This window comes from Xyrauchen texanus, chromosome 5, assembly GCF_025860055.1.
Source record: "Xyrauchen texanus isolate HMW12.3.18 chromosome 5, RBS_HiC_50CHRs, whole genome shotgun sequence".
NCBI lineage: Eukaryota > Metazoa > Chordata > Actinopteri > Cypriniformes > Catostomidae > Xyrauchen > Xyrauchen texanus.
Window position 1 is genome coordinate 51,435,573 of NC_068280.1, and position 26,178 is coordinate 51,461,750.

General features: G+C 36.5%; 1 protein-coding gene across 1 annotated transcript in view; it reads right to left on the bottom strand.

The window, feature by feature from the left end:
- The window catches only part of ptgfrnb (prostaglandin F2 receptor inhibitor b), a 38,880-nt gene extending 15,633 nt beyond the window's left edge, over window positions 1-23,247 (bottom strand). Inside the window, 6 exon segments of the mRNA XM_052127408.1 lie at window positions 610-1,032; window positions 9,174-9,256; window positions 9,258-9,537; window positions 18,234-18,641; window positions 20,795-21,160; window positions 23,180-23,247. Coding sequence (XP_051983368.1) covers window positions 610-1,032; window positions 9,174-9,256; window positions 9,258-9,537; window positions 18,234-18,641; window positions 20,795-21,160; window positions 23,180-23,222 — 1,603 coding nt within the window. The 5' untranslated portion in view covers window positions 23,223-23,247.
- Between the last annotated feature and the right edge of the window lie 2,931 nt (window positions 23,248-26,178).

Genomic DNA, 26,178 nt, shown 5'->3' on the forward strand with positions numbered 1-26,178 from the left:
ATGTTCCTAGAGGTTGTTATAGCATCAATTGCAAATGTAACTGTCAGTACAGCAATATTGTTTTGAAACTGAATAAACTGCGCCCTGCAGAGACATGCATCAGTCCTGCATCTCGCAGAACACATCAGCATGTAATAGAAAACTGCATAATTTTTACTTCCTCATGAAAACGACAATTGCCCATTACACAGAGATGTTGTTGGCGGAAGTCAACCGGTACAAATGCGTCTATAGATAATGGATATGGAAAATGCATTGGGACTGATGCAGAAAATGAGCTGTGATGTGTCAGACGTCAAACAGAGAGTGAAGGCAAGACTGCTATCAAGAATAGAAACATTTCATCTGCGATATTTACAGCAGGTGTGAGTGACAAACTAGGCACCCTACAGGCGTTTATTTCAATTTGATAATTAAAACTGAACTCTTTTCTGAAATCTCAATGCAAAAAAAGAATGGGAAACTACTCCAGAACCAAGAAGGCTGAAAAAGTGAGCAGGCACAGTTGCACTCTATAGAGATGATCTCCGTTTGGGTTCAGTGATAAGACATTTTTGGGTGAAATATCCCTTTAAAATGATGTAATAATCCAAATGCATGCACACTCACGCTTTTTAGCAAAGCTGACTTTGAGTGCAGGAGTAAGGAATTCCGCAACCTTTTTCAAATTCCCATGACGAGACGGAATCCATGCTGTGACCCCACAAGAGTATTCTCCAGCGTCCATGTCTGTTGTGTGCAGCAGGCGGAGCTTGAAAGTGTAAGGTTCCGTTCGGGTCACAGTAATAAGTCCCGCCTCTAGGTGGCCCCTGTACGACTTGCCTGGAACGAGGGTTCCGTTGTCATCCAATGACGCAATAGTTTGAGCAGTTGCCGTGATGTCACCATTCAGGGCTCCTTTGTAAAACCATGACACACCAAGTCGTGCACTGTGAAGGTTGGAGACATTCGTAACTTTACATTCCAACTCCGTGGGTTCACCTGAGAACCTTGCCGTCACAGGTGCGTCGAGAACAACAGTGTAAACTGGATCTGAAAGAGAAATTTGGGGATGTTAAAATGGATGTCTTTGGTCCAAATATAAGTAAGCCGCTAATCGGTTGCTTCACCAGAACATTTACATTTACATTTATGCATTTGGCAGACGCTTTATCCAAAGCGACTTACAGTGCAATTATTACAGGGACAATCCCCCCGGAGCAACCTGGAGTTAAGTGCCTTGCTCAAGGACACAATGGTGGTGGCTGTGGGGTTCGAACCAGCGACCTTCTGATTAACAGCCCTGTGCTTTAGCCACTACACCACCACCACCACTGTGTTACCAGAAATGTGTTACCATCGTGGCGCTTTCAAAGCAATGCTGTTTATTTGACATAGCAACATTCACACATTAGCTCAACCAAATGGCAAGAGTTTGGGGCAGGGCAATCTGTTTGGCAGACTATAAACAGCATACTGGATCAAAATAAGTGTGGTGCTTGCCCATGTAAATGTTGCTAAGAAGTTGCATGTTGTCAGAACGTTGCCATGTGGTTCTTCGGATGTTCCGTGTGACTTTTAGCATGTTGCTTGGTAGTTTCTAGGGTATTCTGGGTGGTTCAGATAGATGATAAAGTTTAATACTTTGGGTTAGGGGTTTAAAAGTATGTGGACCATACTTTCAGCTTTACGGTTAGGGTACCTTTCCACGTACCATTACGTCTCGCATACGATCGAGCGCTAAAGCCCTTCAAAAGTATACTCTTTTAACCGCAAGCCCATATGAATGCAATCAACGCATGCGAACTGCGGCTTTATGATACTCTTTAAGAATGTCATCGACATGTGCTGATGACGTGCACAGACGTGCGCCATCCATGTGTCTTGCAAAACTGGGCTGTACGCAGACAATGCACATGTACTGCACTAATACAGAGACACTTGCGTCATGCACAATGAACTTACTGTAACCCTGCAACATGCTGATTTTCTCTGGGTTACTGGAGTTATTTGATGATTAATACCTAATTGGCTAACCAACGACTTGGTCCATGTTTGAGAAAATCATGCAAACAGAACTTAAGTGTTGTTACATTTCAGGAAGTCCAATGCGTCACTTTTGTAAAGCATACTTGACTAGGATAGAAAGAAGTAGTTGAATATAGACAAATAATACACACTTCACCTTTAAATGGGTGAGAAATCTGAGACACTCAAGTCTTAAAATGCACGTTCAATCCTGCGAACAAACACACACTCATTAAAGGTGTACGGTGACCCCGTTTCCAGGCTGTTAGTACAACACTGTCAAGTGTTTCTGGGCTGTGTGCCCAGCGGTATGATGGGAGGTGCACGTATGGTGAAGGACTCCCTACATCTTTTCCTTTACAGCTGGCACCTTCATGCTTGGGTGAGCAGTACGAGACGCACACACACAGAAAAACACAGACTTGCATGGTGTGCCTAAGAAAACATTCTCCTACACCAGTGCAAGATATAAACTTTTTAAGGGGCAATATTTGCCGACTGAATTGATTTTCAGGGGCATTGTTACATTTTATAACTGCATACATTTCAAACCATATTAAAAACACAGGGTTTCAATTATTTGACAGATGGCATAACATTGTTTGACAGGTGCCGAGTTTTTTTTCTTCCTATGTTGACATATTTACAACAGAGTATCTAAGTGGAGTAGCAACAATTTCCTCTCCGTGGTCAAAGTTTTCTATAATCACTGCACTCCGGCTCCACTCCAGGTTGTCAATTTTCTGCTCTTCACTCACTCTGCCCTCCCTGATAAGAGAAACACCGCTCCAAAGCTTTCTTTTGAAACATTTTGCCAACTTTCTCTGGATTAAATAAACAACCAAATGAAAATAAATAAAAAGTTAAAAACATTAAAATGACCAAATAAAATTTTTTTATTTTTTTTATTTTTTATAAATACATACATTTTTAATTAAATCAAATAAATTAACACACACACTCACAAAAACACACACACTCACACACACACACACTCACACACACACACACACACACACACACACACCCTTGCTCTATAATTCTGTGAATGAATAAAAACTTTGGATTTGAGGGGAGAGTCTCGGTTTCATGACGTCATACATCAATCATCAAATGTCAGTGTGTTACTGCATGATAATAAAGTGCATCAATTCAGAAAACACAAAGAAAGTGTGAAAAAAAATGGCATGCTGTTTCTCCCAGATCCGGTTGAAATTTAATCTAAGCACAAATGCAACATGTCAAGCAGATTTTTCCATTATATGTGGATTACCTGTATTAAAGGAACATCAGGTGTTTGTGCTTCTCATCTGTGTTGTTATCAAACCCACTAGAGAATATCCGTGAAGTTCTCATGTTTGTGTATGTATCCGCTTTTTTACATTTTTCTGATGGGACGGATATTTCCTTTTAAAGCCACTCGTAACTGGAAAAGTTTAAACTCTCGTTTCAGCACACCGGTTGATTGACAGGTGAAGGGCTATGCTTCGCTGCTGTCTGGGATGTATATGGAAGAGATTAGTCACATGCGTTTTTGACCAATCACCAAACGTTTAATACCCTGTGAAGAACTGTAATTAGGACCGACCATCAAAAATATAGACTTTCAAAACTATATGTGCAATGATGAGTTCACTTTCAGAAATACTAGCTCTTGAAGAAAATAAACCGGCATACAGACAAATGAAAATTATCAGATACTCAGTCACACACACAATTGACTGAGCTCCATATGCACTGGTGGAATTTGTGTTAAGCTTTTGGACGTCATGGTGATTGAGTCATTGAGACCATCTGCGTGTTGTGGCTCTGATCTGCATCACTTCCCGTTGTTCGTTAAGCTCCGCCCACTTCTACTATAATAAGAAGCAGCTATTCTTCACTGGATCAACCAATCAGTAACTATAGCAGAGTATCATACAGACGAAGGCCAAAAACTGTGAAATGGGTTTTCACCCTGCTGGGACAATAAAAAACCTGGTTCAGCTCATGACTAGCTTAAATGACCAGCTTAAATGACCAGTTAAACTGCAGTTAAGATCTTATTGCTGGCAAGAGTGACCGAACTTTTGACATGCTATTTCGGTTCAAGTAAAGTCAAGTCAGTAGAAGCAAGAGAAAGTTCCAGTTAAAGAAAGACAAATAAAGAGAGGCAGAAAGCGTCTACAATGCGTTTCTTTACCCAGACAAACAGAGCAGACAAGATGAATGTCTCTCAGCTGCTCTTTAGCCCGTCGCTATAGACAGGTTCAGAGTATCCTGAGAACGGAACACGGTGACGAGGAAGCGTCTTAAAGTGACTGCCAATCAAAACAAGACATTCAATCTACATCATCAGACGAGGCTTTATCTCACACATTTAATCACACTAGCTCTCTCAGAATGCTTTTGTCTTGTCGTTTCCTCTATTCATTACATTGTTCCACTTTGGTTTGCTGTGCTGCATTAGTGTCCAAGAATAAGCTTCAGTGGTTTATGGCATCAGGTTTGATTCCATGTTAGAGCATGTGGGCATTTCCTCCTATATGGTATGATTGCTTTATTTAATACAGAGAGGATGACAATTGCAAACATGTCAAAGGTGAGTTTAGATTACATATTAATGCTAAACTTAAGAGAAGTTACCAATAGCACTTAAAAACTGCACTAAACTGTTAAACTATCCAATTTTGACCACTCACTGGAGAAAAAACTACCCAAAATCGAACCTAATCTGAAACAAATCACAACCCAAACTCCAGTCCCAAGCAAAACTAAACAACCCAAACTCTTACCCAAAGTGAAGAAAAACAGAATTAAATGAGCAAAACAACCTCAACTCCAACACAAAAATGAGATAAACTCTTACACCAAATGGAAAAAAATGAAACAAAAAAACAGAACCCAAACTCTAACCCACAATGACAAAAAACACAACACGAATTCTAACCTCAAGCAAAACTAAACCCAAACTCTTACCCAAAGTGAAGCAAAACAAAAGCCAAAACAAAGTGAAACAAGAACAACAACAAAGCAACCTCAACACCAACAAATTTTTTTTATTAAACAATCCCGACTCAAAGTCAAAAACGTCCTCAAAACAAAACCAACCTCTAAGCCAAAACGAAACAATCCAAATTCTATCCAAAAAGAAGAAACAACAGAACCCAAACTCTAACCCAAAAAGAAACAACACCACCAACTCTTACCCAAAGTGAAGCAAAACAGAATTAAATGAGCAAAACAACCTCAACCTCAACTCTAACCCAAAATGATATAACAAAACCTAAACTCTAACCCGAAAGAAAACAAAAAACTAATTCTAACCCCAAGTAAAACAAAACTAAACAACCCGAACTCTTACCCAAAGTGAAGCAAAACAAAACTAAGCCAAAACAAAATTAAACAAGCAAAACAAAAAAAGGACCTCAACTCTAACAGAAAAATGCACGCAACAAAAAACCCAGTGCGAGAGAGTCAAGAACAAATGACTCTTTTGAACCGGATCCGTTTCATAAATCACTTGAAAAGAACTGAGGGTTTGAACTCAGGAGCTCAGGTTAGCAGTTTGAATCAGATTCACTTTCTCAGCGAATCAGCCATCAGTGAGCTCACAACTGGGAGCGCAGACATTTCAAAATAAAAGTCCAATGTGTATTTCGGGCTTCTTTATAATTAAAAGTCCCGTATTGTGTACCACTTTTTTCTTCTGGTAATCATTGATTGGGATTGGAGTAGCACAATGTTGACTCGGTGTCTGGACCATCTGGTAACAGTAAAGAAAGACTAAGGCAACTATTTAAATTATATATATATATATATGTATATATATAAAAAAAAATCAAGCTTTTGACACTTAGGACAATTGAGGGACTTGTACACAACATAAACATTCATTGATGCTCAAGAAGACAACACACTACTATATGCATACGATACTTTCTGTAAATATCTGTAATGTAGATTGTGAAGTATTAGCAGTATTAAATAAAAAAACATGTATTATCCCTTATATTTGAATAAGTTATGAAAGGGGTGTGAACATTTAAGAGATAAAAGGGACTAAATATACATATATACATATCTCAAATATATACGGTTTATTGAACCTTCGATGAATGGATTATCAAATGTCTTTTCTTCAGATCTTGTTTCTGAACAGCAATCTAAATCGAGAAAAACTGCGATTTGGTGACTAAAATCAGCCATTTGGCTCCTTAATATTTCAGTGAAGAAGCCAAAGGCTCTTAAATACATTTTTTAGTCTGGGGCCCTGTCTATACAGTACGTACACAGGACAAATAGGCCATACACGACATTAATAGAGCTGTGAAGTCATATTAGTAATTTCCACAACAATCCACCATCGTTTTCCCATTCTTTTATAAGAACCTTGAACATATGGTCACAGTTTAAGGCGAATTGTCAGAGCAGAATTATTACACAGGAGTGCTTTGGTAAAACAACGGTGCAGGTGTTTATAAACAAAACATTCTTCCATGCACCCCACCAAGAACAAGAACCACATTATAGTGACCACGAAGAGGTTACCCCATGTGACTCTACCCTCCCTAGCAACCGGGCCAATTTGGTTGCTTAGGAGATCTGGCTGGAGTCACTCAGCACGCCTGGATTCAAACTCACGACTCCAGGTGTCGTAGTCAGCGTCAATACTCAATGACATACCCAGATCCCCCAGTTATGATGCTTTATGTCATTTTTGGAGCTTGACACATACTCAGCTTTCACTGTATAAAAAGCATCCAACTAAACATCTCCTTTTGTGTTGCACATGCATACAGGTTTGGCAGAATCATAATTTAGGCTGAACAATTCCTTTAATTAATTTTCTCCTTAGTTCACAATGAAATAAACAGCCTTAGGCTCTCCTGTTAATCACAGTGACACTGGGATCCCGAACGATTTCCACCAGCTTCTAACATGAACAACTGGTTTTTAGCCTGTAAAGTTAGACAGCAGTCGTCCATCAGTATGACCACCCACAGCCTTTGATGCATTAGCTGTAGACAGTGTGAACCTTTAGAACAACCGTCTCATTACTCTTCCACACACTGAAGAGTGAAACAAGAGACAAATACAGATCATGTCTTATTAACACCCCAGTGCTAAAGTAAGACCAGCCAGACCTTTGATTAAATGGAATAAGGTCATTAGGTTATGCGCCGTTTAGCGGTAGGCTTATCTGAAACAGATTATACCACAATAATAGACTGGAGAGAGGTCTTTGAGCAATTTTTGAGAAAGAGTGGGAAAGACTTCTTTCTGGTAGAAAGAACACTAAAAAAAGAGGTCTGATCTACATCGGACCGACAGAAAAACATAATCTTGTGAGAACCGTCTTCTAAAAGATGACCTAAGGCCATATGCAAAGCTATTTCTGTAAACATCATATTGTGATTTGTAATGTCATTTAAATACCAAATAATCAACATCAAATTAATATTCTACGGATGAGGGTAGAAGCTCTAGGTAAAGCAGAACACATTTCTATTCATCTGTAAAGAACTTTAGATGGCATTTCACAAAATGTCATAATTTGCCACATAATGCAAAACCCTACGGCTGTTTATATTAATATTAATGAAACTTCAGCAAAAAGGAAAGACGTTAATTTGGCTGTGCCTGACAAGAGTTACGACAAGAGTTCTGAGGCTTGAAGGAGTTTAACTATACTCAAGCGAATCTACACTTGGTAGAAAAAGGGATTCGCTATGCAACAAGTGACTAATAAAAATGAACTACGTTAAATTTCAATGTATTTTCTAATGTATTTGTTAAACTTTTAAACAAAGATATAGTAGTCGTAAACTATCTGACCAATATGTTTAAAATGACGACTCTAGTCATCAGTCTTAGAGAAATAGCTGCTTTATTCTACACATGTAGCTGACCGCACATTAATGAGCGCTACCATATTTAGAATACATGACCAGCCAAATATTACTCACATTATTTAAAAAAATCCCCAGTAATTGGACACTTTCACATCGCGGAATAAATTAATCATGGCTGACCGCGATTACAGCATTTTTCTGACAAGATCGGTAACTGAGAACTTGTGTGATGCCGCATCTACACCACTAGGTGTCATCGCAACAAGCAAGAAAATTACGGAGCGCACCTTTATGCAATATCTTTTAAGCAATTTAGACAATATATCTCATTAATAGGGCTGGTAAGGCCCAATGATTTCGCAATGTAGAAAACACTGAAGGAATTGCGGAATACAGTCATAAAAACGGAATAAACTATAAAATACGCAATGCCACGGAATTTTACATATTTGGGATCAAATTAATGTATGAATGCAAAAATACTACAATTAAAATGTGATATGTCCTAGTCCACAAAGGCTGTGATTTAATTAAATAAATATACAGTCTACATGTGCTGCACACTTTAAATTAATGTGCACTTTGTGTGTATCAGATTAAAGAGAGAAGAACACTTATTAACCTTGAAGTGCGCAGCACATGCAGACTATATATTGATTTTTGTTTTATAACAGCCTTTTACAGTTTAATAAGCACATTAAACCATATAGCGATCTGCTTATCCGGAAGTGATTAGCTACCGTCAAAAACAAACAGAAACTGAAAGGCTTCAATACAAAATAAAAGCTTCCTTCAAAATAAAAGCTCAATTTAATTAATGGATGAAATTGAAGGAATTGCAAAAGAAATATATCACTACTATATAGTAACATTTTATATTTTATGTAATGTTTCAATTTATTCCATTTTATAAATATTCAATTTACAGCAGTTTTGGCTGTTTTATTTATTATATTTTTAAATATATTGCAATTGAACTGCATAGTTTAGGCACAGTTGTTTTTTTATTTTATTCATATTTTCATAATGTACAAAGATAGAAGTTTACCTGTATAATTTACAGCATTAGCTGAGAGAGAATTGCTTTAATATGCATTATTGAATACAGTAAATCCTAATGAAACATAATCGAATAGAGCTTGTGAATCAAAACTGGGAAATCTGTATCAATACCCAGCCCTACTTATTAAATATATAATGTTTAGAAAACAGGTGAACTACTGTAATGCAACTGAATAATGTTGTTAAGTTAGTAGCATCATCTGTGATGCAATCAGGATAATTTGTGTTGATATGTTTGAGTTGGATTTTACAAACCGCTGGTCTACTTACTTTGCTTAGTGACGTGAACTCGGACGGGGGCAGATATCTTCTCTGCAGCCTTGTACCATCGCCCACCGTTGTGCTGTATCCACGCTCACTTTACACGAATAGAGTCCCACGTCAGACATGTCTGTGCTGTGTATCTTTATCTGGAAATCCCATTTCCCCAAACGTCTCATTTCCACAACATCAGACGTGTTGGCCAGCACACCGCCACGACCCAAGTGCGCCAACACATGGGTGGAATTCAACAACCACGTAACTTCCAGGTCAACTGTGGGCACGTCGTCAGTGGTAATCGAACAGGTGAGGAGTAGAGTACCTCCTGAAGACAACGTGGTGCTGTCCTGGACTTGAACAGTGAGCGAGTTTGCTGACAATTTTAAAAGAAAAGGTAGAAAATACACACATATCAGAAATGGAACTGAAGTCATTCAAATCACAGTGTGTGACCTAAAAGTATATTTCAACCCCCCCAAAATATGAAAACACTGTAGTTTTTATTCATCCTCACAATGTTCAAATAGGGATGTCCTGATACCGATACTAGTATCGGGTCCGATCCAGGGGTCATGTACTTGTACTCGTTATCATACAAATGCTCTTAATACCAAAAAAAACATACATTCTGACGTAAGAATGACATTACGGAACATTCAGCACACAAATTATAATCATGTTATATCCTAGTGTGATTATTAAACTGCAAAGGCTGTGATTTAATTTGATAAAATGCATAGTTAACATGTGCTGCCCTCTTCAAAGTGAATGTTGTGACAAGACCTGCTGCTCATCCTTTTTAGAGCTCCTAGGCTCAAACACGGAAAACACCATCATGACCATCGTGCGCTCTGTTTGTAGCAGATGAAAGCCACCAGAGCACAAATTCATTTTGTAGTGTGCAACACATACAGACTACATATTTATTTAATTAAATAGCAGCTTTTTGCAGTTAAATAATCACAATGGGTCATGTAGCGACCTGCTTTTCCAGAGGTGAGAAGCTACCGTCAAAAACACACAGAAACGGAAATGGCTTCAAAATAAAAGCTTCTGTCAAAATAAAAGCTCCATTTAAATGGAAAGAATTATGACAAATGTATTACTACAGTATAGTTATGTAATATTCACTTTACTACTACTACTATTACTACTAATAATATATCTATAGTAATTGTATTATATTCAAGCAATGTCTCACATGCTATGTTATGTAGCACTTTATTTGACAAAAATAATACAATATTATGTTGGAATTACAGTTTCAATTAGGGATGCACTGATTTATCAGCCACCGATATTTAAAAGCCAATTAATTACTAAATTAAAACCATCGGCAAATCGGATAAGCATGAAAACGCCTATATGGAAAACCAATGGTTCATTTTTAATTAGTTAAAACTACTTTTACTTCGTAAAACTAATTGAATTGAAATGCACAATAGAATGATAGCCACAGAATGTAGAAGGTTTGGCAATCCAAAGAACATGTAATATCTAATTTGTATTCCTTCTCATTTTCACATTAATGAGGAAAAACAGTAGTTATGTGACAATTATGAAAGCGGCACTTACCTATACATGAGGTAAAACCATCCAAAATGCTTTGAAAACAGCAAACCTTGACTTCTGAGACATTGGTATGATATCTATTAAGGCTGCACGATTGATTGAGTTAAGATTGAAATCACAATATGGTCTTGAGCGAATCAAAAAGCTTAAAAGTTTAAAAATAGATTGCAATCAGTGCTTCAGTCAGCATTGTGTAAGCAAGCGGCACCCTCTAACGGTCTGGATGGGATTTTCCATTATCCGTTACACCTCTATAGAATTTAAAAAGGGCATTTAGTTTTTTTTCATATCGGCTAAACATTTTCAGATCGGTGCATCCCTAGTTTTAATGAATGTATTTTGGACACCATTTTTAGAGTAAAAAGTTAAATAGTATTGAATATCGAACTAAGGAAGCATTGGTACTCTGGCTCGTTCTGAAAAAAATTTATTTGAACATCTCTAGTGACAAAGAAAAAGAGAAGTTCATACTACAAGTTTAAAGTGTGAATTAAATTTGAGAGGTGCTTAGTCACAAAACGTGATGCATGACTTATAACTTACAACTTATTGCATGACTATAGAAGATGCACAAGTCCTACATACCACTTTTATTGCACTTTTTTGGTCCTTTTTTAAGTTCAACAGGTCACTATTTGCTTTTGCTGAATGGAAATGTGCAGCATAAAGATTCAGTAAAATAACTCATTTGTGTTCAGACGGTAGAAAGTCAGTTCAAAGGGTTTGGAATGACATGAGGGCAAGTAAATGACTAAAGAGTAATGATTTCATGAATTTCTTTACAGATAAAATTTTAATAATCAGAAATAAAATTGGAATTATGCAATCATCTGTAATAGCACTTCAGAAAACAGTGTCTAATAATTTTCCTCACGTGCAACTTCAATCCTTCTGTGTCATAGGTCATGAAGAGCTAACAAAACTTATAGAAACATCAAAAGCCACAACATGTTAGTTAGATCCTATACCAACTAAGCTCTTAAAAGAGGTATCTCCAGTAATTTAATAACCTCTTCTTAATATTATTAACTCCTCGCTATGCTTAGGACATGTCCCAAGAAACTTTAAAATGGCAGTTATCAAACCGCTTATTAAGAAGCCACAACTTGATCCTGGAGAACTGGCTAATTATAGACCGATTTCAAATCTCCCGTTTGTCAAAAATACTAGAAAAGGTAGTTTCCCCCCAAATATGTTCATTTTTACAGACAAATGGTATATACGACGAATTTCAGTCAGGATTTAGGCCTCATCACAGAAAAGAGACTGCACTTACCAGAGTTACAAATGACTTGCTCTTATCATCTGATCGCGGCTGCATTTCTCTTCTTGTGCTTTTAGATCTTAGTGCTGCATTCGACACGATAGATCACAACATACTCTTGAATAGGCTGGAGAATTATGATGGCATTTGTGGAGTTGCATTAGCATGGTTTAGGTCATATTTAGACAAAGTGGTAGCGGTCTGCTATGTAAATGAGGAATTGTCAAACCAAACAAAAGTCAAATATGGAGTGCCACAGGGATCAGTTTTAGGGCCGCTGCTTTTTTCCATGTATTTGCTTCCCCTGGGAGATATTATCAGGAATCATGGAATAAGTTTCCACTGTTATGCTGACGATACTCAACTTTATATTTCTTCAAAACCTGATGAGATTTCACAATTCTCTAAATTAGCAGAGTGTATCAATGAAATAAAAGATATGATGGCCAGAAATTTCCCTCTACTCAATTCTGACAAAACAGAGGTACTAATTATTGGACCAAAAAAACTCTAAATATAAGCCACTACAATATAATTTGACTCTCGATGGATGTACTGTTACATCATCTTCAACAGCGAAGAATTTAGGTGTTATATTTGATACCAATCTGTCCTTTGAAAATCAAATTACCAATGTTTGTAGAACAGCATTCTTCCACCTCAGACACATGCTCTCTGTTGCTGATGCCGAAAAACTAATTCATGCGTTCATGACCTCAAGACTAGATTATTATTATTATTATTAGTGCATTACTGGGAGGATGTCCAGCAAGATCAATAAATAAACTTCAATTGGTTCAAAATGCAGCAGCCAGAGTGCTAACAAGAACCAAGAAATATGATCATATTAGCCCCATTTTATCGTTACATTGGCTACCTGTTAAATTCGGTATTCATTTTTAAATTCTGTTAACTACGTACAAAGCTTTGAATGGTCTAGCTCCGCAGTTCTTAAGTGACCTTCTACCATGCTATATTCCATCACATTCATTATGATCACACAATTCTGGCCTGGTAAGAGTTCCTAGAATATCAAAATCCACAAAAGGAGGTAGATCATTTTCATATTTGGCTCCTAAACTATGGAATAGTCTCCCTAACACTGTTTGAGATGCAGTCACACTCCCTCAGTTTAAGTCTAGACTAAAGACTCATCCATTTAGCCAGACATACACCTAATTTATCCTCCAACCCACAAATAGGCTGCTTTAGTTGGGTCTACCGGAACCAGAAACATTGATCATGATTTATATCTCTGCAATAAATTGAATGGCATCTATGCTTATATTATTTTATTTGTTTCCCTGTCTCAACCCCAGGACTCCTATCCTGAGGTCATCAGAACCGGCTGGATCCAGCACCATTCCTGCTTCATGTTGGACTCCACTGCTGTGTCGCTGAATGATGATGACTAAATGCAGCCAGTGCCAGCCAAACATCACTTCAGTCTATTATGATGGACTACAAAGGATGAACTGATGCCAACTCCAACCATAAGACATGGGATACTTCATATGCCATTGTCTGAACCTTGGATTTAGGATGGATCACACCGAACCTCACCGAAATTATCGGCCAGATTGAACTGCGTTTCACATCCCTGATCTCTGCCTGCATCACTTCGGTCTATTGATGGACTAAGATCTTTAAATGGAATACATAGACTAACAATTGCCAACAAAAGCCTTCATCAGCCAACTAACAAGGACAATTGCATCTATGTGAACTTCTGCAGTTAATCCAGGATGGACTTCAAAGACATTAGTCATTAATCTTAGTTCATACAAAATCGTTGTTTAAACACTGACCCTTAACACTTACTTAGTTTAATCATAGCATAACTTGCACTATACATAAGTAATATTGTCATTATATTCATGATGTTATTCAGAGGGGAACTGGCCCCCACAGTGAGTTTGATTTCTCCCAAGGTTATTTTTCTCCATTAATCAACATCTTATGGAGTTTTGTGTTCCTTGCCACAGTCGCCTTCAGCTCACTCACTGGGGTTATTAATACAATTATTATTTAATTACTTATTTTTAAACACGATTAACAATTGTATTTTATCTAATTACACAATGATGATTCATCGACATTATAGACATTCGTTTTATCATCTGTTAATGCTGATCTTCTGTAAAGCTGCTTTGAAACAATGTGTGTTGTGAAAGGTGCAATAAAAATAAAATTGACTTGACTTAAATTATGACAGAATTATAGTTTGGTATTATTTTATTTTTTTAGGGTTGTTGGTTTAATTTCTCAAAAGATTTTTTTTTTTTAATATCTAATCCTAAAAGATTTATTGGGGAACAAATTTTTTCTTATGAATCACTGTTCTGGTACTTTGAATGTAACCAGAAGTTGTATAGAGATTACAGAGTTTTCTCAAACTACACGAAGACACTGAGAGTCTGTGTTTGTGTAACGTCTGCTGGATCTCTAGAGATCGGACACCCGCAGTCTTCTCGTTTTTTAATTAAAAACTCTGCAGTAACATTGACAGTATATATGGTTACCGGGCAGGAATTTCGCCAGCAATGAAGATTCAAACAGCTCAGTTTGTGAGAAAGGTCTGGAGACATTAAACAAGATAAAACTGCACAAAAGAGTAGTTATTGCACTCAAGCGAACAGCCATAATCAAAACTCATTCTCTCGTTTTCTCATTTTCTCTCCATCTCCAAATGAATGTCTTTGCACACACTTGCACAATCTAATGGCACGACTAATGACACAGCCTTTGGGAAACTTAATGGCCAAATAAAAAGCCAATTAAAGTCATAGCAATATTCACAATGTTGCATAGTTTTACATCCGCAGCACAAAAAACAAAAAGAAGAAAATATTCTTGCAGCTTGTTCAATTTACTTAATTTATTCGGAAGCAACACCATTTTTGAACATTTTGCACAACTTAATTACACAGCATGCAATCCACTAAAATTGTAAAATGAAAGTTTTCTTAATCCGTTTGGGTCATTCTGTTTCACCTCAACCAGACGCTCCCACCTCAATTTTGATTTTGATAAAATAATATGTCTGGGAAAATAAGTACATAAATGAAGATGAAAGCCAAATTATTAAATGCCATGGATGAATATTACAAAACTAGGAATTTACCTTGTATTGAATTTCAATCAACTGTATTGCATTTTTGGCACTGAGACAGAGACATTGCTCAAAATTTGTATGTTCTATGCAATTGTTTTGATAGAGGGAAACAAGATACAGTTCTAGTTTCAACATTATTTGTACTTCAGACATTCCTCTTTAAAAGATAGAAAGTATCATCTGTATGCAAAGTGACTCACATTTGGTTTCTGACCAATGATAATGTGTACAATTGAACTATTTACTCATGGAGCCACATTGAGAGCCCCATATCTCTGGGACTGAACCATATAGGGACTTAAACATGAAGATACCAAAAAGGAAAGTTTATTCTGATCCAGTATCTAAAAGGATATTAAGATATCTTTAATACTTCTTGAGTTACATGCATGACAACTTTGGAAAAAGAATACAAAAAAGTGCTTTTTTCAATTTCTGAACGGTCACCGTTGGCATATCATGCAACAAGGATTGCTAAATTCAACTGGATTTAGTAACAGACTTACCAATCTCTGTGTAAAAATTAAATAATGATGCTGCCACCTTTCTAAGGTTATTTATTAATGTGGTTTTCTTCAAAATCATAGGTGAAAATTGCCATTTTGATCCCCCTCTACAAAATAGTGTATTACTCAGTAAATATTCATCCATGGCATTTAATATTTTAGCCTTCATCTTCATTTATGTATTTATTTCACCAGAAAAGAAATTAGTGGACCTCTGGTTGAATTGACACATGACCCATTTGTGTTGGCCAAACAAGGTGTACATTTGCTGTCTGTTTCTTAGCATGCAATAAAACATAAGTAATAATGTATTTGTACTGGTGGTGTTGTATCTGTTGCTCCTTTGAGTTATGTGTCAGGAAGTATTTTATTAGAGTATCTCCTTCAGTCACTAACCTTGTTTCCATCCACTTTTTGCGCTGTTCTGTTATCGACAAAGTGGGAATGCGTAAACAAATGTTTGCTGCTGGTTTCCATTCAAATGGCCTTTTACCGAGAAAATGGTGAGCGTCACAACATTCTTCTTTTCATTTTTTATCCCCAATTTGGAATGCCCAATTCCCACCACTTAGTTGGTCCTCGTGGTTACTTACCTCAATCCGGGTGGTGGAGGACAAATCTCAGTTGCCTCCACTTCTGAGACCGTCAATCCGCGCATCTTATCTTTATATTAGACAAATGTTATGTGTGTGTCTGTCATGTGACACAACATTTGACGTGTCGACATTAAACAGAAAAATATTATGATGAAACTAAATTTTTTCAGATAATTAGCATTTCCAACAGCTTTATTTTAATACGCTAAAACATTATCCACAATTTATTTTTTTTAAATGCATGAAGTTGTCACGTACACTAGCATGCAAATGTTAGGAAAAATTTGCAGATTTTGCTGTTTTAGAAGGAAATTGGTACTTTCATTCACCAAAGTGGCATTCAACTGATCACAGAGTATAGTCAGGACATTACTGATGTAAAAAAACAGCACCAACATCACTATTAAAAAAACAAACATTTTTTATCAAATCTAGACAGCAGCATCACTCCAACCCCTTATCCTTGAGTAATCATGATAAATTGCTAATATGGTACTAGAAAATCACTTGCCATTATATCAAACACAGTTGAAAGCTATTTGATTTGTTAAATGAACATTGTCTTTGTGTTTGAGTTGCCACATTATGCAATAGACTGGCATGTATGAAGGTCAATGTTAGGTCAAAAATGGCAAAAAGAAACAGCTTTCTCTAGAAACTCATCAGTCATTGTGTTGAGGAATGAAGGTGATACAATGCTGGAAATTGCCAAAAAACTGAAGATTTCATCCAAAGGTGTCACTACAGTCTTCAAAGACAAAGCACAACTGTCTCTATCAAGGACAGAAAGAGATGTGGAAGACCAGATGTGCAACTAAACAAGAGGATAAGTACATCAGAGTCTCTAGTTTGAGAAATAGATGCCTCACATGTCCTCCGCTTACAGCTTCATTGAATTCTACCCGCTCAACACCAGTTTCATGTACAACAGTAAAGAGAAGACTCAGGAGGCCTTATGGGAAGAATTGCAAAGACACTTTTGAAACAGAAAAACAAATAGAAAATGTTTGAGTGGGCAAAGAAACACAGACATTGGACAACAGATAATTGGAAAAGAGTGTTACGGATCTTAACCCCATTGAGCTTTTGTGGGATCAGCTAGACTGTAAGGTGCGTGAGAAGTGCCCGACAAGACTGCCACATCTATGGCAAGTGCAACAGGAAGTGTGGGGTGAAATGTCACCTGAGTATCTGGACAAACTGACAGCTAGAATAACAAGATCTGCAAAGCTGTCATTGCTGCACGTGGAGGATTATTTGACGAAAACTCTTTGAAGTAATTTAAGACATTTCAAATTGTAATAGACATTTATCATGTTATTAATGTCCTGACTATACACTGTGCTCAGCTGAATGCCACTTTGGTGAATAAAAGTACCAATTTATTTCCAATAGAGCAAAATCTGTAGATTATTCCAAACTTTTGGCCACCAGTATATGTGTAAGACTATGAGCTCATGGCTCTGTGCACTTACAGTAACAAACAACTGGTGAAAATCTAACAATTGCCTCAACATAATAAGAGTTTTGACACATTTTAAATGGTTGATATGACAAACTAAATGCAAGTTCATTCAACAAGACTAAATTAGAGTGTTCTTAGAACATAGTTACATTGACACATCTAACTGTGTTGGTTTTACACAATACAACTAGGTTAATTCTACACACAGTGTTTGTGTTGAGATTAAATAGTAATTTTAAGTTAAGAAAACTCATTTTAAACACATGGAACCACCATCCACGATTGAATCAGCCAAAGAGTTATTAAAGTTATTTGAGTGCAGTCCTACCCACAACATAACAAAAATAGTCCACAACAGAGCAGAATTAATCACTTTTAATCTTTGTTAATAAATATAAATATAAACTTTCCATTTCAAGTCATTAATTTGTGTTGTGGGGTGTTTTATATTGTTTATGGACTATTTAAAGTGTGTCGTGGCTTATTTCTACAGATTTGCATCTTCTGTTTTGACGCACTTAAAAACCGAGGTAACTATGATGTACACTAACCTGTAGGGGTGACGGCAACTTCCCCCATCTCCACCGATTTCTCCTGAATCCTGTCCCAGACCCCCTGCTGCCTTGTCCACAGTCCGGCCATACACACATACATCCCCTGATCTTCCGGAAGCGCTCCGGAGAGCACAAGACTGTGTGATACTCCACTTCCCATTTCTGGACGGATTCCACCATCTGTGTAGCGTTGCATGGAGCTGTCTCCAACCGTCACACCCAAATCAGGACCAAAGGTGAGTAATTCCTTCAATAGAAATGGTTCCTTCTTGACCGACCAGGTAACAGACAGGTAAATTCCCTCCATGAAGTTACGAGAGACGTTGCAAAGGAGCCTAATGGATCCACCCTCAGGAACAACAGGGATTGGGGCCTCAGGTGCTACAATTAGACTATTAGGAACAACTGCAATAGAAGACACAAGAAGATACAAAGTATCGAGAAGTAGATCAAAACGTTTTGAAGACCATGAGAAACAACTTCAGTCCAGACTTTTGAATGGTAGTGCAAAAATACATACAGTGGCCCCAAAATGAATTTGGACACCAAAGCCACATCTTAAATGGTTCCATTAACTATTATTTTTGTACATTTGAGGAACTAATACTGTAAATCGGATTTACTGCCCTTAGCAGCCTATTAGAACATATGTGCAAAATAATACATATTCTAACAGAACAGATTCTTGCTAAAGTTGTTTACGCAGATAAAAAAAAATATTTATAAAATACCAATAACATTATTATAACAAAACACATAATGCGTACATTTAACACTGTATCAATTCTTGGATAATTTCAAGTAAAATGTATCTTTTGCATATCAATAAGTCATTCTCTAAAAAGAATCGGTTTATGAGAGTAATTTGTTCATGAATCAGTCTACACTGATCCAGCTGTTTGTTTTGTGCTGTAGATTCAAAAGAATCGGCTCATAAGAGTCATTTCTTCATGAATCAGTCTACACTGATCCAGCTGTGTGTTTCATGCTGTAGATTCAAAAGAATCGGCTCATAAGAGTTATTTGTTCATGAATCAGTCTACACTGATCCAGCTGTTTGTTTTGTGCTGTAGATTCAAAAGAATCGGCTCATAAGAGTCATTTGTTCATGAATCAGTCTACACTGATCCAGCTGTTTGTTTTGTGCTGTAGATTCAAAAGAATCGGCTCATAAGAATCATTTGTTCATGAATCAGTCTACACTGATCCAGCTGTTTGTTTTGTGCTGTAGATTCAAAAGAATCGGCTCATAAGAGTTATTTGTTCATGAATCAGTCTACACTGATCCAGCTGTGTGTTTCATGCTGTAGATTCAAAAGAATCGGCTCATAAGAGTTATTTGTTCATGAATCAGTCTACACTGATCCAGCTGTTTGTTTTGTGCTGTAGATTCAAAAGAATCGGCTCATAAGAGTCATTTGTTCATGAATCAGTCTACACTGATCCAGCTGTTTGTTTTGTGCTGTAGATTCAAAAGAATCGGCTCATAAGAGTCATTTGTTCATGAATCAGTCTACACTGATCCAGCTGTTTGTTTTGTGCTGTAGATTCAAAAGAATCGGCTCATAAGAGTTATTTGTTCATGAATCAGTCTACACTGATCCAGCTGTTTGTTTTGTGCTGTAGATTCAAAAGAATCGGCTCATAAGAGTTATTTGTTCATGAATCAGTCTACACTGATCTAGCTGTATGTTTTGTGCTGTAAATTCAAAAGAAATCGGCTCATAAGAGTCATTTGTTCATGAATCAGACTACACTGATCCAGATGTGTTTCATGCTGTAGATTCAAAAGAATCAGCTCATAAGAGTCATTTGTTCATGAATCAGACTACACTGATCCAGATGTGTTTTGTGCTGTAGATTCAAAAGACTCGTCTCATAACAGTCATTTCTTCAGGAATCAGATTGCACTGATCAAGCGGTGTGTTTCGTGCTATAGATTCAAAAGAATCGTCTCATACGAGTAATTTGTTTGGGAATCCCAAGAGGGAAAAAACATAAGTCTAATCGCTAAGTTGAAACAATCCTCGCACAAAAAGCTGCATGATTTGACATACATCAGTCATGTCCGTAGCACAAATGGTGCTAATTACACACTGAAGTGTAGCAGAAAACTATCCTACCAAAAACATTAGACCTTATTCACACTAGCACCATCTTTGATGGGAATGACAACAAAGGCTGTGAGGGACAGACAAGTTTTTTTTCAATGGGCTGTACTGCAGTTTCAAGTGTTTTTGGATCGTACCGCGAGCAAAACATTGAAAAAAAACATATTTTCAAGAACATTCAGTAGACAAAGAACTCCAGACAACATGAATTGTGGAAAATCAGATGTGATCTAGGAGCTTTAAACAGCTTTATACCACCCGTGCCATTGAAGAGATGTATTCCCCATTAAATATCAAAGATGGCGCTAGCATGAATAAGGTCTATAATAGTGATCCTTGTCTCAGCATACACCCCATATTATAAACATTATATAAATATTTTAGAGCAAAAGCAGATCCTAAAACAAACACGTGCATTCAAAAACACCCTTGAACACAAATACCCACCTTGCAGTTGGACAGTCGCTTTATAGTTTCCATTAATAACAGAGTCTGTGCTTGGAGTACTGCAGCTGTAGGTGGCGCTATCAGTAACCCGAGCCTGTTTGATTCTTAGTTCCACTGCACTGTCCCCCAGTCGCATTATACTAATGTCCCCACGGCGTATGCGGTCCTCAAGAGAGCGGTCTGAGAACGTGGGATCAAATGTCGAAATCACATTAGCAGCTTCGGTCTCTCGTGTTACTGTCCATTCAAAGTCCTGCTCTTTAGGGCCCTCGTAGTCTGATACATCGCAGCGAAGAGACAGCGGCTGGCCCTCGACCCAGAGCAAGGGGCCCTTAGGAACCGTCACCACCCTGCAGTGGCATAAACCTTTGAAAACAAACACGAATGGTTACATGTCTCTATGGACTGTCCTTTACATCAATACATTTAAAGGTGATTTAACTCGAAGAAAGTCATACAGGTTTGGAACAACATGAAGGTGAGTAAATGAGTAAATTATTATTTGACTTGTTTTGAATCCAGTACATTCCTTTAACAGTACAGCTGCAGGCACCTGCTGAGCAATTTGTTATTCACCACTCACTTATTTATTTACTATTGCAATTTGCTCATATTAAAGTACATCAGAGTACAGCATGAGAAAATAACACATTCCTGATTAATTCTACGCCTTGAAAATAACAGGACTGTTAAATAACAGAGACTGGTCTATAAAAGAAAGTTGACTACGGCATAGCAAAAAAGAAATGTGATATATTCCCCTTTTGGCATATCAATAGTGTTTGTTTATAGTGCACAGGTTTATTCCCTTCAGCAGGTAAACATTGATATGCAAATACATAAATGCACACAAAACCATGCAGGGTTCAAAACAGGATTTAAAATGCTGATTCACATTGTGACATAGATACTGTATGCATATAGACACATTGATTAACAGTGATGGACATCTGTGTGTATTATCTTACTGTACAAATAGGCATTACACATATTTACATGTGCACATCTGCAAACCCTGATATATCAAATAATGATTCAATTGTGTAGTAATGTGCAAATCTATACTTTTGATACATGCTGATTTAGGGAGGCTTTTACATTTTGACACTGCAAATTTAAAACTTTTAAGAGGTCAAATATTTGGTTAGATCTCATTTAATATGCAAATATATCCTGTATTTAGACTGTAGCGTACTATCATGTGCAAATCTTCCATTTAGGTAGGCTATGACAAATTTTGACCATGCAAATAAAATTAAAAATACGTATAAAGAAAAAAAAACATTGGTTAGATCTCATTTAATATGCAAATGTACAGAATACTATACTAAAGTATACAAATCATATACATCCAATTAGGAAGGCTACTAGACATTTTGACAGTGCAAATCAAAAACATTTAAGAAATAAAGGGAGAAATATTCTAAAATGATAAAAAAAAGAAGGGTTTGTTAGATCTCATTTAATATGCAAATTTACTCTATACAATACTAAAGTATACAAATCATATACATCCAATTAGGAAGGCTACTAGACATTTTGACAGTGCAGATCAAAAACATTTAAGAAATCAAGGGAGAACTATATTACAATTAGAAAAAAAAAGGTTTAGCACAATCTCATTTAATATGTAAATTGACCGTATAATATTCTCTAGTATAAATTTTATATACACCCATTTAGGAAGGCTACTATACATTTTGATCGTGCAAATATATATATATTTAATAAATCAAGGGAGAACTATTCTATAATGATAAAAAAAGTTTGGTGAGATCTCATTTAATATGCACATTTACAGTGCAAATAAAAAAATGGAAAGAAATCAAGGCAGAACTGTTCTAAAATAATTGAAAGGGTAAGTTTTCTCATTAAATATGTAAAGGGATATTAGGTTATATACTATATTATACTATACTGTACTATACAATAAAATGCAAATACTTCCATTTATGTAGGTAGGCTTTGACGGATTTTGACCATGCAAATAAATCAAGGTAGAACTATTCAACTATGATTACAAGGTTTGGTAAGATCTCTTTTAATATACAAATAAAATGAATCCATTTAGGTAGACTACAATAAATTTGAACTGTTCAAATAAAAAAATGGCAAGAAATCAAGGCAGAGCTATTCTAAAATAATTCAAAGGTTTAGCTTGTTGTCATTTAATATGTAAATCTAAATTATGCAATGCTATAATATAGAAATACATCCATTTAGGAAAGTTGGATTGACAGATTTTGGACATGCAAATAAAATTTGACATTAAAAAAAATTACGTTACCATACTTTTAGGTTACCTGTCTGATTCTCTATGAGTTCTTGCTACATTGACATATTTGTTACATTTCTATTTAAATTGTTACAACCCCTCAAACTCACCGACAGCGACCCACAGCAGGATCAGGATACGAGTCTTTCCCATGTCGTGCAGGCGCGCGCAGTCCGTCTGTATTGCTTTGGATTATTCCTGAAACGAGCTCAACACAGACTGCACGAGAGACAGACAGGTTCAGGAATGCACCTGCGATCCGGAGACCCTCGGTGTGATGACGTCAGGCTCTCAGTGTGAACGCGAACGGACGCGTTTCCGACGCGCGCTCCCGTGATCCACGTTCGTGGAGGAAGTGAAGCGGAATTCCCACGAGTGACTGGAGGATTGGCAACTGGGGACACCAACGTAATGACAATCACACTCAAACTAATGACTAATTATTTAAAGCTGCACTCATTTAATTGTTTTTAGGCATGACCTTATGTTAATTAATATACAAGGTGGAATATTTGGGTAGTTGATGTTATATATACCCAGTGACGTAACAATAACATGTTACGTCAATTTTGTTTTTTAAATTCGACAAATCAATTTTGTAATCTATGTTTAAGGTATTGATTCGATTAAAATTGAAAATAAAAACGTTTTATAAATGTAAAAAAATAAAATTTGATGGAATTTTGTTATGAAATTGAAATGCGTAAATGTAAAAAAATAGGCTAAAATATGTTTTTGTTTTTTTGTGTTCCACGAAAACTTTTTCTATGGTCAAAGGCGTCGCTAGTCTTGTTCGCTGGGACATGAGTAATTTTTTGTATAAAACATTTTTCCCTCACGATATTTCAAAAATCTTGTCGGTTAATTGAGAACTAAAGCGATGCCCGATTCGCGACTGAATGACTCTTCTGAGTCGGTTCGCGATGGCGAAACGGTCTGAATCGGTTCGCTCTGAATCGTTTGAAGCGGTTTCTCACTCCGTGAAACGTTAAAGAGATACTATTACAATACAGAGTACAAAAAGAGTGCTGGATTAAGTGGAATATTTACCTTCATTCAACTGAAATAATCCATGTACATTCTACCGTTTGCCAGAGAACGTCTCCAGTAAGTTCAACATAAAGACATTTTAAATATCATTACCAAATGTTTTTTTTAGCCATATACTTGGAAGTACCATGTAAATATCTTGATACTAAAGTAGTAGGACCATATATAAGTACAATAGTATTATTTTTGGTAGGGTATTATTCGTTATTCATAATTTAAATCACCTTTAAGACGATTTTTAATAGCACTACCTGACCGAAATATGCGTTACCTGTTTCTTTAAACAACGTACCTTCAGCGCAAGCCCGCGCTTTTTAGCCAATCAGAAATGTTCTTTTTTGTCAGTTATTGTGCGCGACCGAGATTGCTGAAATTTGGTTGGCTGACATGTCTCTGGTGGGCGGGGTTTTGGGTGAAAATGCGGAATGGCGGAAGATAGCAAAACATTTAAAAAGCCCTGTGTGACAGATGTGACAAATGTATAGTACAATTATCCAACGTACTCTCTTAATTCATTAATATAAACTCATAAAACGGCATTTACATTTTTTTAAATGTTAATTTTAGATGTAGAATAGCATGTCAACTACCCAAGATGCAAACAGAATTGTGTGTTAATCACTTTTAGTAATAGAAAATGACTATTCAACTCAGTTAGGCTATTCTAGAGCAACATATAAGAGGGAAGAAGACTTTTGTGCCATCTAGTGTCTACAATAAAACTGCATAACAACAGAGCAATCATTTGCTGTATCTCATGAAGCAGGATATTCTTCTGGCATTGTCAAGACACTTAATTGCATTACCTTTGACATACAGGACAAGTTTAACTCATCATGTTTAACGAAACCTCTCTTTCACAGTTGTGTAGCCTACTGCATAATGACAGTTTTTTTTTTACGTTTATCAGTAACTGTTTGTGGTGAATCTACTGTACCTATTAGCAAGACTGAATGTTGATTAGCCAATTTCAAGGCTAAGAGATAATTGAGTGAATGTTTGAGTTAGCCACCTAACTTGGGACACTTGGGTTCTTCAAATTATTTTCTTAATTAATGGCCCTGTACAATTGCCACAAAGTCCTGGCTCATTCTATATAGAATTGGGGGTAAAAAGTACAAAAACAAAGTGCTTTCTCTCTTCAAAGTAACATATCTACTAGTTGCAAAGCTTAAGCATCAAACACCTTTTTGATATCATAAGGGAAAGGATGTTTTGCTTCAAGTAACACATAATTAACAGTTCTTTATATGTACAGTTCTGTACATATGTGCAGTAATTCTTTAAAAAAATAATTTTAAGAATTTGATTTTTTTTTTACAGATATTCATGTGATGTTTTCAGCAGGGTCACCAGAGACGGTAACATTTTTCATCATAAATCTGCCTTAAATATAATTTTGGTAGTTTTAAGAGATGTTATGTACAACTCTAGCCTTTGTGGGTGTAAAATGTACCTTCAAGGATATCAGAAGCAGCATTCTTGTTATTTGAAATGTTAAAAAAAATCAGCTGCAACATAGTTGATAGTGGAAGTAACACAGGTTAAAATAAGTATCCTGCTATTTTATTATTATTATCATTGTTTTTTGTGAAAAAAACAATTACATCATTTACATAAGAAGATCTCTGTTTTAGCTTGCAAGGGAACAATATCTAGTTAATTTAGTCAAATCAATGAAATGTCCCTTAATCCCTAATCATCATGATTCACACACATGCATGATGACACACACACCCCCTCAGTGTCCTCCGACACATACCGGTTTAAATTATGACAAAAAACTGATCAATGGAAAATGATTCATTACCATCAGTGGACACAGTAGGGTCACGTCAACCATGCTACCCAAGATTTGGCCCTAGAAGTAACATATTTGACGGTGACATAGTTGACAACCCCCCTATTTTGACTCATAATTTCAATGGTAGGCCTTGCCTGGCCAACCATATGTCATTTTCTTGATCAGGTTAACCTCAAATTTGAATATACATACAGTATATTTTAATTAAAATCATAAAAATAATGCAAACTATAACAATGTACCCAACAAAGATGA